Source organism: Vulpes vulpes, chromosome 2 (genome assembly GCF_048418805.1).
Source record: "Vulpes vulpes isolate BD-2025 chromosome 2, VulVul3, whole genome shotgun sequence".
In the NCBI taxonomy this organism is placed as follows: domain Eukaryota; kingdom Metazoa; phylum Chordata; class Mammalia; order Carnivora; family Canidae; genus Vulpes; species Vulpes vulpes.
The window spans coordinates 20,503,271-20,517,098 of NC_132781.1; the positions used below are offsets into that span (position 1 = coordinate 20,503,271).

A 13,828-nucleotide genomic window follows, 5' to 3' on the forward strand; every position below is an offset into this window, starting at 1 on the left:
TCATGTGTACCTTGTCTACATTGACCAATAATTAACAGTTCTCTTTGCTTTGTCACTCTCCCTACTACCATGTCCCCCTTTCTCTTTCCTTTGAAAGTAAATTGCAGCCATCATGACTCTTTTTTCAAACATTTGAGTATGTATCTACTAAGAACAAATCTTTATAACCTCAATGCCATTATCAGTCTCAAGAAATTTAACATTGACACAATGATATCCAGTATATAAACTATATTTAAATTTAATTTGAATTTAAATTTTTTTGTAATTGTTCCAGTAAAGTCCTCTTTTTTTTTCTTTTAAAGATTTTGTTTATTTATTTGACAGCACAAGCAGGGAGAGCAGTAGGCAGGGGGAGTGGCAGGCAGAGGGAGAGGGAGAAGCAGGCTCCCCATGGAGCAAGGAGACCAGTGCAGGCTCCATTCCAGGACCCCGGGATCGTGAGTTGAGCTGAAGGCAGATGCTTAACCAGCTGAGCCACCCACATGCCCCCCAGTAATATCCTTTAGAGATGTAGTTTGTTTTATTATTTTAAAAATTATGCTCTAGGTCATAATTGTGTCTCTTTAGTCTCCTTTAATCTAGAATAGTTCCACATTTTTCTGTCTTTCCTAAGAATGTTATAATTTGGATTTGTTTGATTGTTCCATGAGTAGAGGTGAAACATTTAGTTTGTATATTCTTTTCAGTAGATCACATTTGGAGACATGCAACAGATCCTGCTTATCCACAGTTTTGCTTTCTGTGATTTCAGTTACACATGGTCCTTCTGACCTCTCATCAGAAGGTTAATAGTAGCCTAATGTTAAGTCACAGTGCCTGCATCATTCACGTTAGCTTATCTCATCATGTAGGCATTACCATCACAGGATGGATGAATGCAGTACAATAGATATTTAGAGAGCAAAAGAGACCACTTTCATTTAACTTCTATTATGTACATTGTTAAAATTGTTCACTTTAATTTTTAGCTATTTTTAATCTTTTACTGTGCCTAATTTATAAATTAAACTTTATCATAGGTATTTATGTATAGGAAAAACATACTATATATAGGGTTCCGTGCTATCTGTGGTTTCAGGTACCCACTGAGGGGTCTTGGAACATATGCCTAGCAGATAAGGGGGGACTACTAGGACTACTATAATGTCAGTTTGTTCCATGGTTGGAGATACTTGATTATTTGTTCATCAGCTTTTCCACTGAAAATGTATCTTTTCCCCTTTATGAATAGTAAGTAATATGCAAGGTAATACTTTGCGACTGTGTGAATATCCTGTTCCCCAGCAAGTACCACCTAATTAATGGTTTTAGCGGTTTTAGTACCATCTGAGTTTATTCTCTTTATTTCTGAGATTGCATTTTTGGCTAAAATATCTTGTATGTAGGTGAGAGTTTTAAGTATGTGATAATCCACTAAGACTTAACCTATATATTTAGCACATAGCTCCCTTCCCCCTTCCTTCCCTCTCTCTACCTTCCCTCCACTTCTCCTTCTCCTGCCGCCCACCCCACCCCAACTTCCCTCTCTTCCCAAAGTAGTATGTAATGATTTGGCTGTGACATGAAGATTTACGACTGATTGTCTTCCCAGAATATGATCTCTATGTTGCCTGGGCAAATTTTTCCTTGTTTCTATGTGAGCCAAATACTTTCATTCTTTCTATTCTCTTTCCATCTGTTTAATAATCTGATTTTGTTAGCAGTTGCCTTTCTGATTACTTATAAAGTAGTGTTTAGAAATTTTTTTTTAAAGAGCAGATGGCTCTGGTATTGACCTACTTCTAGATGAGATAGTAGGTCAATAACAAGTAAAAACTTGAACCTTGTTACTTGATGTTAGGTCAGTTTTAATATGAACAAAGTCTTTTAATCCATTATTATTGCTATTTAATATTTTTTCGTCCTTTCAAGTTTCTACTAGTTATCCACCAGCACTGAGTATTGTGTAATAATGTTCATATTGACAGTAAGGCAGTAAACCCAACCAAGGAACTTGCTCTTTATATTCTCTTCAAAGTCTGTAATCACTAAATGGTGCTGATATGGTTTCAAATCCTGGTTCCTTGCCTTAGACTTTTCAGATCAGAAGCAATGTTTGTGTATCTTCTGCATCATTTGCCAAGTAGCCCAAGTCTTTGCCCAAATCAGAGAGCCTTGCCATATTAAATTTGTCATCTTATTCTAATTTCTTACTTTTTCTCCTTTTTAAATTATGAAATACAACAAACATAGAACAATGCAAAAAATAATATGAAAAACCACCACCAGTCCCCAGGACAGAGGCCACCTGATAGAGTTGAGGACTGCCCAGATCCAGTGCCGATGGTGCTCCTCAGTGGTATGAGACCTGGAGCAAATTTTTCACTCCATAAAGAAACCCATACTTATTAAGAGTCATTCCCAATTACTATAGCCCTTGTTAACCACCAGCCTACTTTATTTCTATGGGTTTACCTATTCTGGACATTTCATATAATGGAATTTACAGTATGTAGCTTTTTGTGTCTGGCTTCTTTCATTTAGCATGTATCAGTATTTCTTTCCTTTTTATGTCTGAATAATATTCCATTTTATCCATTTTATTTTTCCACTTATATCCATATTATCCATCCATTCATTGATGGACATTTAGATTGTTTTTACTTTTTCACTGTCATGAATAATGCTGCTTTGAATACTTGTGTACACGTTTTTGTGGACATAATGCTTTCAGTTCCCTTAGGCATACACCTAGGAGCAGAACTACGGGGTCATACAGTAACTCTGTATTTAACCTTTTGGAGAACTTACAGATTACTTTCCAAAGTTATACCATTTTATAATCCTGTTTAATTTGCTGAGCCTCAATTTTCTCATCTGTAAATTAGGAGTAATAGTAGTGCCTAGTATGTTTGTTTGTTTGTTTGTTTAAGATTTAATTTATTTATTCATGAGAGACACACGGAGAGAGAGAGGCAGAGACACAGGCAGAGGGAGAAGCAGACTCCTTGCAGGGAACCTGATGTGGGACTCGATCCCAGGACGCAGGGATCACGCCCTGGGCCAAAGGCAGATGCTCAACCGCTGAGCCACCCAGGCGTCCCAATGCCTAGTATGTTTGTGAAGATTAAATGAATAGATTCATAAAAGTGCTTGCAGTTATAAATAATATAGTAGATATTCAGTAAATGATAGTAGATGATATATCTAGATGATGGATAATAACATTAATATGTTATCTTAATTCATTTTTTAATCATTTCTGAAATTTAGTTTTGTTTATTGGATAAATCAAAATATTTGTTGCTAATAATTCATACTTTAATTATGTGTCCTTGGAAGGAATAGGAAAAGGTACAGCTCCCCGCTGGCTTGGTCTTCTCTGTCAGAAGGGCACATTGGAATGGATCTTTTTTTTTTTTTTCTTTTAAAGTTTAGTATACTTAGACAGTCTTGCTCTTGTTACACCACCCTTCACAGTTCTTGGCTCTCTTATTTGGAGGTGTGAGAACAGCCCCCCCCCCCCCCCCAGTGCTTTCCCACCACCTTTAATCCATTCTCATTTATAGAAGTCCTTCTGCCAGTAAATTTGCCTAAGAGATGGGAATTCCATCTTTTAAAAGGAGGATAAAGTTTATACTGCAGGATATTGCTAAATTGAAGGGTAGCAAGAGCTTTTTATGGAGGGTTGACTTTGGAAAGAGTTACTGAAGTGAGTTAAAATTGGAGATGAGGAGAAGGAAGTCAACTTTGTAAATTTAAGGTTGTAAAAATCAGAATAATATTGGATGCTTATGATGGCCCAGGCACTGTTTTAGCATTTACAAACATTAACGTATTTTTTTAAAGATTTATATATTTATTTATGATAGACAGAGAGAGAGAGAGAGAGAGAGAGAGAGAGAGAGGCAGAGACACAGGAGGAGGGAGAAGCAGGCTCCATGCCGGGAGCCCGATGTGGGACTCGATTCCGGGACTCCAGGATCACGCCCTGGGCGAAAGGCAGGCGCTAAACCTCTGAGCCACCCAGGGATCCCCACATTAACGTATTTTTTACAACTTCCCAAAAGGTTGTGCTCTTAGTACCATTTTACAGATAGGGAATGTGAGGCACAGAGAAGTATAAGAAGTTAAATCTTACAGAACTTTATGTAGGTGAGTTCACCATTATCTCCAAAACTCTAACCTCATTTTAGAGACTTTGTTCCTGGGATATGATGGGATGGGGTGGTAGTTGTGGAATGGAGAGTACAAGTTACAAAATGCTTTAAATTATGCACATGAGGGGCATCTGGATGGATCAGTTGGTTAAGTGTCTGCATTTGGCTCAGGTCAATGATCCTGGGGTCCTGGGATCAAGCCCTGCATTGGGCTCACTGCTCAGCAGGGAGCCTGCTTGTACTCTGTCGGTAGCTCTCTGTCAAATAAATAAAATCTTTAAAAAGGTGACGCCCAGGTGGCTAAGCGGTTGAGCGCCTGCCTTCAGCCCAAGGAGTGATCCTAGAGTACTGGGATTGAGTCCCCACATCGGGCTCCCTGCATGGAGCCTGCTTCTCTCTCTGCCTGTGTCTCTGCCTCTCTCTCTGTGTCTCTCATGAATAAATAAATAAAATATTTTTTAAAAATCTTAAATTATGTACACAAGTCCAGTGAAACAAGTCACTACACACATTTTAAAACCCCCACTCCTATGCCAAGCTACAATTCATTTACTCAGCACATATGTATTGAGAGCTTCTATTGTCATGTACTCTGTATCCACACCCCACCCCCCACCCCCAGTTAGATATGCCATGGCTTTGGCCAGTGTTCTAGAAGTCTTCAAAGAGAGTGATGTTTTTACTTTTCTTTTTTCTATAAGATTTTATTTATTTATTTGAGAAAGAAAGAGCTCTGCAGGGCTCCATCCCAGCACCCTGAAATCATGACCTGAGCAGAAGTCAGACTTTTAACTGACTGTGCCACCCAGGCACCCTGAGAGTGATGTTTTTCTGGAGAAAGGTTTATATTTTACTTTTAAAAGGGAAAGCATCTAATAAAAAGGTATTCATTGTCGAGACGTGATTATTCCTAAATCCCACCCACTCATATCATTTATTTGTTAGCAGACATTCATTTTTATAGTTTTGAATAAGCCTGTGGAATCATGAGCTTATACTTTGAAACTTTTTTTTAAGGAAGTGCCCGAAGGTCTGCTTTATTTGAGACTCCTAGGATATATCCAGATATATAAGTTCAATTTCAGCACCTGAGGCTTTCAGAAAGCACAACATTCTGCATCAAGGCTGGTTTAGAGAAGCCCCTGTGATAACGTACCAAAGATACAAACCACTTCCTTGTTAGAACATCACGCGTTGAAGATGGAGCTGCCTATAAATAAGCAAAAGAAAGTATGTATTAAGCACAGAAGTACAGTTACTGCATATGTGGAGTAGTATTTCAACGGCAGGATGAATACTGGTGAGAAAGGACAAGGACGCAGCTCATGCCAGGTATAGGCGTAGCTTAATGAGGAGTGTGAAGAATTTGGGCACATATGAGGAAAAGCACTACTTAGGTTCTAGCTTCTATTGATGTAATACGGGGTGGGTTTTTTTTTTCTCCAAATTGTATATTTTAAATTGTTATATGATAATTTCAGTAACTCATGTTATGTTCCATGTGTATATAATTATTAGCTAAAAAGTAAAATGAAAAGGATTCTGTGCTATTTATTGTACTTTTATTTTACATTTTTAACTAGTACTTGGCAACATCTACTTTTCTAGCTCTGTCAAAGCATTTTTATGTAGTGAAGTTAAAATTATTTTTATTTTTCAAAATAAGGTGGTTACCACCTTATATTTATCAGCTATTCTTCAAATGGCATTTTAGAAAATAACTATTATAACATGTTCATATTTAGAACCATAAAAGCTATTCTGACAAACTCTAAGAGCTCAGCATTCTACTCTGTTTTTTGTTTGTTTGCTTAAAGATTTATTTATTTATTTATTTATTTGAGAGAGAATGAGCGAGCAAGAGCACACAAAGGGAGAGAAAGGCAGAGGTTCCCACTGAGCAGGAAGCCCAATGTGGAGCTCAATCCCAGGACCCTTGAGATCATGACCCAAGCCGAAGGCAGATGCTTAACCAACTGAGCCACCGAGGCACCCCACATTCTGCTCTTTGATAAAAACTAAAAACTAATATAAAACTTAAGATAGTATGACCTTTTTTTTTTTTTTTTAAGGTTTATTTATTTGGGAAGGTGGAGTAACCTGAGCTGGAGGAGGGGCAGAAGGAGAGGGAGAAAGAATCCCAAGCTAACTTTGCACTCCATTAGCATGGAGCCTAATGTGGGGCTCAGTCCCATACCCATGAGATCATGACCTGAGCCAAAACCAAGAGTCAGATGCTTAATCAACTGAGCCACCTAGACACTCGATAGTGTGGCATTTATATAGTATCCCCACATATATGGCATAGTACCATGGTACTTCTTTCTTAAAGCGATAATAGGCACCTGTAATATGCTAAACCATCAGGATATATGAAATATTTACTAAATATGTATTTATTCGCTAGCAAATATGTCTTGATTACTTATTTGCCATGGCAAGCCACTGTACTAGGCATTAGGGACACAGTAGTAAATAAACATGCTCCCTTCACTCACTGTTCTTAGAGTTCAGTGGGGAAGATAAACAAAAATAAATTAACAAAAACTAGAAGGGAAAATTACAAATTGCAGCATTATTAAGGAACAAGTAGAATATTGTTAATACAGATTCATCCACGTTGTAAAATCTGTTCCATTTTCTTGCGTTAGTATTTCATACTGATCATTGTTCCATAATAACTTTGAAAAGAGGTGATGGATTTGACCAAATTGTGTGTATACGTTTATTTATTCAACAACAAAAAATTGACAGAATGCTATGTGCCAGGCACTGTTCTAGGCCTAAGAGAAAGTATGAACAAAACAAAGTTACTGTGTTCATGGTGATTTTACCCCAATGAGAAGTCAGTAAACAAATATGTTATAAATGTCAGGAAGTGATAAATGATGTGAAGAAAAGTCAAGTAGACCAAGAGGTTACAGTGTGACCGGAATACTGTGCTCTTTGCAAGGACTGAGGGGTCTCTGAGGAGATAAACAATTTTCCTTCTTTTGTCTCTTGGGTCAGTTCAGTTAATGAATGCAGGATTCAAGACAATTTTTGTGTTTGTTGGTATTGTTCATATAATCATTAAAACAGCTATGGTGAGGTCCTACTTCTTTCCAGTTCCTTACTACTAAAAGATGAATACCTGAATTATGTTTTTCGTTCCTTCATTGTTCTTCCATATACTTAACTGTATAAGGATCTCCACCCTCCCATCCATCCCTTTTCATTTTATCCAAAAAACATGTGTTGGTATCTGTCCCAATTTTCCAAAATCTTGGGATACGATTCATTTAATTAAACATTATATTGTAAAAAAAATTATATTGTACAATTAAATTCTTCCAGATGTTAGATTATAATATGTGATTGCCTCTGGAAAGAGCTCTTTTATCCAAACCTTTCTCCTAGTAAACTCTCAGCCATTGACATTTGATGTCTTGGATGATCTTACAACGATCCCAGCCTTAATGTCCAAAAGCCCTAAATAAAATTGTACACTGCTCAAGTGTTCTATAGCATTGCACAAGTCTAAAATAGGTAACTGGCACCCACCCCACATCTCATTGTTGGCTAACTGACTTGTCCCATAAATAGCTCAGTGTTACACGATCAGACAACTACAACTGACAGAAGGGATTTTTGTTTCCTAATACACATGTGTAGTTTCTGGTACTCAACAAAATCAGGATCTGATTCACTGGACCCTAATTGTAACACAGTTAAGAGAATGGTGCAAATCAATAGCCAAATCATTTTGGGTGGGTTTCGGGTTAGCCTGCCTTCCACCAAATTCTACATTATGGATCATAGTATTACAGCAAGATTCAGTTTTACTACCTCTGTGTACATAAAGTAATGTTGCTGCCACAATTGGATTGATTGCAGAGAATTTCTGCCAAGTGAATTAAAAATTCTCAGGTTAATCTGAGAAGACATTATGGTAGTTTTTCTACCAAGTTTTCTACCAAAACTTTTTCTAGAATCAAGAGTGTATTTTAAAAACCTACCTACTATTGGAATTTAATGATTCTTGTTTCTAACTCTTAGCTGGAATGTATTGTTTTTATGTCAGAGAGATTTTTTTTAAGATTTTATTTATTTATTCATGAGAGACACACAGAGAGAGAGGCAGAGACACAGGCAGAAGGAGAAGCAGGCTCCCTGCAGGGAGCCCGACGTGGGACTCAATCCCGGGTCTCCAGGATCAGGCCCTGGGCTGAAGGCGGCGCTAAACCGCTGAGCCACCCAGGCTGCCCTTAAATATGGTAATTTAACAGAAGATTGCTTCATAAATTTCTTAGCAGTAATTCAGAAGGTGAAAGTTGGGGCATTTTTCCAGATAAATCTATATACCCTTTGTGTGTAAAGCATTGCTGCGTATGTAACTGGTAATAGTACATAGGTTCAATTCATGTTTCAGATATTTTCATTTATCTTCTACTGGGTCTTTTTCAAAATGGCGGTACGTTTATTGCATTTCTTAAAAGGCAAAAGACCAAATCTAAAACAAATGATTTTTTAAAAAATTCCAATGCTAATTATCTTACTGTTGAAATGCTGCTTATTTTTACTTCAAGTTTGGAACAAAAATAAAGAATATGTGTGTGATATCAAAGCTATAGGCAGTTCTTCCCCTAACTGGCTTTGTACTTTTACTTGTAGAATTTCAATATGTTTTACAGTCGGAGCTTTATGAAGCTATATATCAAGTTATATACCTTTCCATGGCTATACTGAATGTGTACATTTTGAAACTTTTTTTTTTAAGATTTTATTTATTTGGGACGCCTGGGTGGCTCAGTGGTTGAGCGTCTGCCTTCGGCTCAGGGAGTGATCCCAGGGTCCTGGGATCAAGTCCTACACCAGGCTACCCACTGGGAGCCTGCTTTTCCCTCTGCCTCTGTCTCTGCCTCTCTGTATGTGTCTTTCATGAATAAATAAATAAAATTCTTTTAAAAAAGATTTTATTTATTTGACAGAGAGATGGGCATGCAAGCCATCACATAAGCTGGGGGAGGGGCAATGGGAAAGGCAGGTGGGGAGAGGGCAGACTCCTGGCTGAGCACTTAGGCTGATGCAGGGCTCCATCCCAGGAGCACAAGATCATAACCTGAGCTGAAAGCAGGTGCTTAACCGACTGAGCCACCCAAACGCCCCCATTTTGAAACAGTTTAAAGCTAGAATGCAATTAAAGAATACTGATCTTTATTCTACCAACCAAAGCTTAAAAATATTTATCTCTAGGTTTTTATACTGTGAATATTTATTCTAATATATTTAAAGGGGGAAGAAGGAAAAAACCCACCCAAACCACTGATCATTTGTTTAATAGATTGTAAACCATGGCTGTGTGGATACAAGCCCAGCAGCTCCAAGGCGATGCCCTTCATCAGATGCAAGCATTATATGGTCAGCATTTCCCCATTGAGGTGCGACATTATTTATCCCAATGGATTGAAAGCCAAGCGTGGTAAGTGAACACAGTTTTTTCTATCATACTTAGTGAAGCACAAGTATATTAAAGTTTGATTGGAAAGATAACATGATGGAGACTTTAAAAGTTGTACATTTTTGGCAGCCTGGGTGGCTCAGCAGTTTAGCACCACCTTCAGCCTAGGGCATAATCCTGGAGACCTGGGATCGAGTTCCGCATCAGGCTTCCTGCATGGAGCCTGTTTCTCCCTCTGCCTAAGTCTCTGCCTCTCTCTCTCTCTCTCTCTCTCTCTTTCTCTCTCTCTCTCTCTCTCTCTCTCTCTCATAAATAAAATCTTTAAAAAAAAGTTGTACATTTTTTTAAATGATGTGACCCATGGAAATGTATTTAGCCCTAGCTTAGATTTTAGGGGGCTGGAATAACTCGGAATTTTTAAAATAGGATTTTTTTCCTATTTTATTTTATTTTTTTAAAGATTTTATTTATTTATGAGAGAGAGAGAGAGAGAGAGAGAGAGAATGGCACAGGCACAGGCAGAGGGAGAAGCAGGCTCCATGCAGGGAGCCTGATGTGGGACTCCATCCCAGGACTCCAGGACCATGCCCTGGGCTGAAGGCAGGCGCTAAACCGCTGAGCCACCCAGGGATCCCCTCCTATTTTATTTTAATAGTAAATTCTGGTTAAAAGCATTAGAGCATTGCTGCTAATAAACAACAGTTAACAAATATGTTTTGAGTGCCTGTAAGGTATAGAATTCATATGAACAGAGTAAAGCCCTTGTCCACAAAGAATGTAGTGCTTAATGGGGCAGCTAAGGTATGCATATGCTTATCATTTAATAAAATGTGTTATTAACAAAGTTAACAATGGAGACATTGGTGTTTTTAAATTTATATATAACGTAAAGACCAAAAGACAATACACGAAAACATTAACAATAATTATGTTCTTGGTGGCAGATTTAACAAGCATGTTTTTACTTTTCTTATTTCCCAAATTAGTGTTTATATACTCAGAAAATTGTTTTTAAATTCTTTCAGAGTTTGTATAATGCAGTAGATTGACAACAGCTTTTATTTTTTTTTCTTTAAAGATTTTATTTATTCATGAGAGTCACAGAGAGAGAGAGGCAGAGAGAGAAGCAGGCTCCATGCAGGGAACTTGACATGGGACTCGATCCCAGGTCTCCAGGATCACGCCCTGGGCCGAACGTGGCGCTAAACCGCTGAGCCACCTGGGCTGCCCTGACAATAGCTTTTAAATGGACGTTACTGCATACCAGGCAGCAGGCCATCACTGCTCTGTTCAGGAGCTGGGAGCATGTTGGATGCCTGTCCATCTGATCTGACAGGCTCATCAGCTGCTTCAGGCCTCTGTGAGGGTGGTGGGGTGGCAAGGCTGGTTGAGTGACTGGGGCGGCCTCCACCCCAGCAGAGCCCAGGAGAAGTGGCCACTCTGCGACTGTCTGAGGAGGGCTATGTACCTTGTCAGTAATGCAATAATTGCAGTTGTATGTTAGTAGCAGACTTCTGGTCAGAAGGTAGAGAGCACCAAAGGAAGGCAATTTTCTGGGCAATTTAAAAAATCTCAGCCTCGTGTAATGAAGTGAGAAAAAACCAAGCTAAACATAAGCACATCAGGTGTACTTGCTTAGCACTTCTCTATTTCTTTTTCATTTTCTTTTCCGTTTAAATAATTTGGAGTTCAGAAAAACATTAGAAGTTTCTGGTGATTTAAAATTTCATTTAGTAGATTTCCCTGTGTAGTTTCTTACTGAACAAATGTTAAAAGACTTGTGTTGATATCAAGGAAAACCTGAATTTTATTTAGTTTTGGTTTTCTTAAGAACATAAAGATTTTTTTTTAAGATTTTATTTTTTTTGTGAGAAACACAAGAGAGAGAGGCACAGGCACAGGCAGAGAGAGAAGCAGGCTCCCTGCAGGGAGCACCATTTGGGACTTGATCCCAAGACTCTGGGATCACGTCCTGAGCCCAAGGCAGACGCTCAAACACTCTGCCACCCAGGAGTCCCAAGAACATAAAGATTTTAATTTTTAAAAATGTCCAGTTCTTCATATCTAAGCTAAGAAAAGCTTTTTTTTTTTCTTTTAGAGTAGAGAATTAAGTTTTCAAATACCAGAGCCAGTACTTGATTTCCTGAGTTTTGCACGGAGACTGGAACTTCTCAAGAGTGGGTTCCTCAGATGAGGAGCATTATTGCCAGTCAAAACAGAGATGCAGGGCTGCCCTTCATTCCTCCCAGGCTTTTGTTTAACACATACTTTATTTAGTAGAGAGAGGCTACATATTTAAAATTTGCCTTTCTCTGCTCCCTTCTCAGCAGATATGGGCATATTATTTGCTGAACTACATTATCCGTGTTTCAGCGCACCTGTTTGTACCTTTGTTTGAAATTAGTTGCTAACTGACTTCAGGGATGGAGAGGTACAGCCTTTTAGCTACCGCTAGATCTCTTGTTTGGCTTCAGACCCGGTCAGCAGTAAGTGAGTGTTATTTCAATCTGACAGCTGTTTGGTTTCTGCAGTAAAGCAACTTAATACTACTCAATAGCAATTGTTGCCTAAAGTGTTTGAAAACAGAAAAAGAGTTGGAGAGGGGAATGGGAGAAGGAATAAAGAAGAGAAGGAAGGGAAGGAGAGAGGGAAACCATTCAATCCTTGTGACCAGTTCAATGGTTCTGAATTAATACAAAGTCCATAGAGTGGTTTCTCTGTGTCACTAGAAGAGTTAGCATTGCCCACAGGTCCTAGATCTGCAACCATTGACTTGTGTAAATACTTTTAGGCACCTTCTGTCTTAATATCTCATTTCCAGGTTCCTTAGAAATAGCAGTAAGTGTTGTTCCACCTGTTTTTAAGAAATATTCTGTGAGGGCAGTCCCAGTGGCTTAGCAGTCTAGCGCCACCTTCAGCCCGTGATCCTGGAGATTCAGGAACAAGTCCCATGTCAGGCTCCCTGCATGGAGCCTGCTTCTCCATCTGCCTGTGTCTCTGCCTCTCTCTCCTTCTGTGTCTCTCATGAATTAATAAATAAAATCTTAAAAAAAATATTCTGTGAAATTAGCAACACAGAGAATTAGTCAAGGCTAGAAAAAGCATGTAGAGCATTCTTGACCTCGTGCCCCTTTACCCCCTTGAGGGGTAACTATAAATAGGAAGTTATCAGTGCCCTTATTTCCTTCAGAGTACACGAAGCACTTTCCTTTTCCCTTCATTTCTAGAAGAGATAGCATATGCACCAGAGCAAGTCAGGAGGAGGAAGGAGAATGGGTAGTACATTGTAAAAAAAGAGAGAAAGAGAAAGAAAAAAGAGAGAAAGAAAAGATACAGCTAAGCTAATTAGAGGATTAGTGATAGATTAATGTAGGCATCTAGTTGATTTGAAGTGGACCGTTTCCTAAAACTTGCAGTGAGTGTTATGAAGAAATCACTTCAGCTCAAGAAAAGGTGTGATGCGTTGAGGCTGCATTTATACAGGCTCATGTGCATGTATGTATACATATGTATGTAATTTTTTTCCCCTAGGGACTCAATAGATCTTGATAATCCACAGGAGAACATTAAAGCCACCCAGCTCCTGGAGGGTCTGGTGCAGGAGCTGCAGAAGAAGGCAGAGCACCAAGTCGGGGAAGATGGGTTCTTATTGAAGATCAAGCTGGGGCACTATGCCTCGCAGCTCCAGGTGGGTGTTAAAACTGGTCACACTAACTCTCTCCCCTAGGAGGGACTCTTCCTTCATTTAGTACTTCCCATAGAGATTTTCTTTCTCCAACCCCGTGTTGACTTACATGTTAGGTGTATAAAGTTCTTACTGTATAACTTTGTCATTGTACCCTTTTCTTTTTTAAAAATTTAAAAAGATTTTTATTTATTTATTTGACAGAGCACAAACAGGGGGAGGGGCAGACAGAGGCAGAGGGAGAAGCAGGGTCCCTGCTGAGAAGGGAGCCTGACATGGGGCTCCGTCCCAGAACTCTGGGATCAAGACCTGAGCCGAAGGCAGATGCTTAACTAACTGAGCCACCCAGGCACCCCTATTTTTAAACTTTTTATTTGAAAATTATTTCAAATTTATAGAAAGTTGGAAGATTGATACAAAGAACCCCTACTTATGCCCAGATCTACCCATTGTTAACATTTGCTGTATCATATTCTGTTTCTACACACATAACATTTTTTTTAAATTTTTATTTATTTATGATAGTCACACACACAGAGAGAGAGAGAGAGAGGCAGAGAC

The 13,828-nt window shown here is 38.7% G+C and overlaps 1 protein-coding gene across 4 annotated transcripts in view; it reads left to right on the plus strand.

The window, feature by feature from the left end:
• LOC112910740 (signal transducer and activator of transcription 5B) overlaps positions 1–13,828 on the plus strand; it is a 68,043-nt gene that overhangs the window by 32,268 nt on the left and 21,947 nt on the right. For 2 of the 4 annotated variants that reach the window (XR_011999644.1, XM_072747167.1), the window contains exons 2-3: positions 9,466–9,603; positions 13,114–13,270. Coding sequence is in view for 2 of the 4 variants with exons in the window: in XM_072747167.1 (XP_072603268.1) it covers positions 9,476–9,603; positions 13,114–13,270 (285 nt within the window). In the remaining 2 variants the exon portion in view is untranslated. Of the gene's footprint in view, positions 1–8,111; positions 8,399–9,465; positions 9,604–13,113; positions 13,271–13,828 lie in introns of those variants that run through there. The other 2 variants (XM_025986989.2, XM_072747168.1) reach the window with 2 other exon arrangements.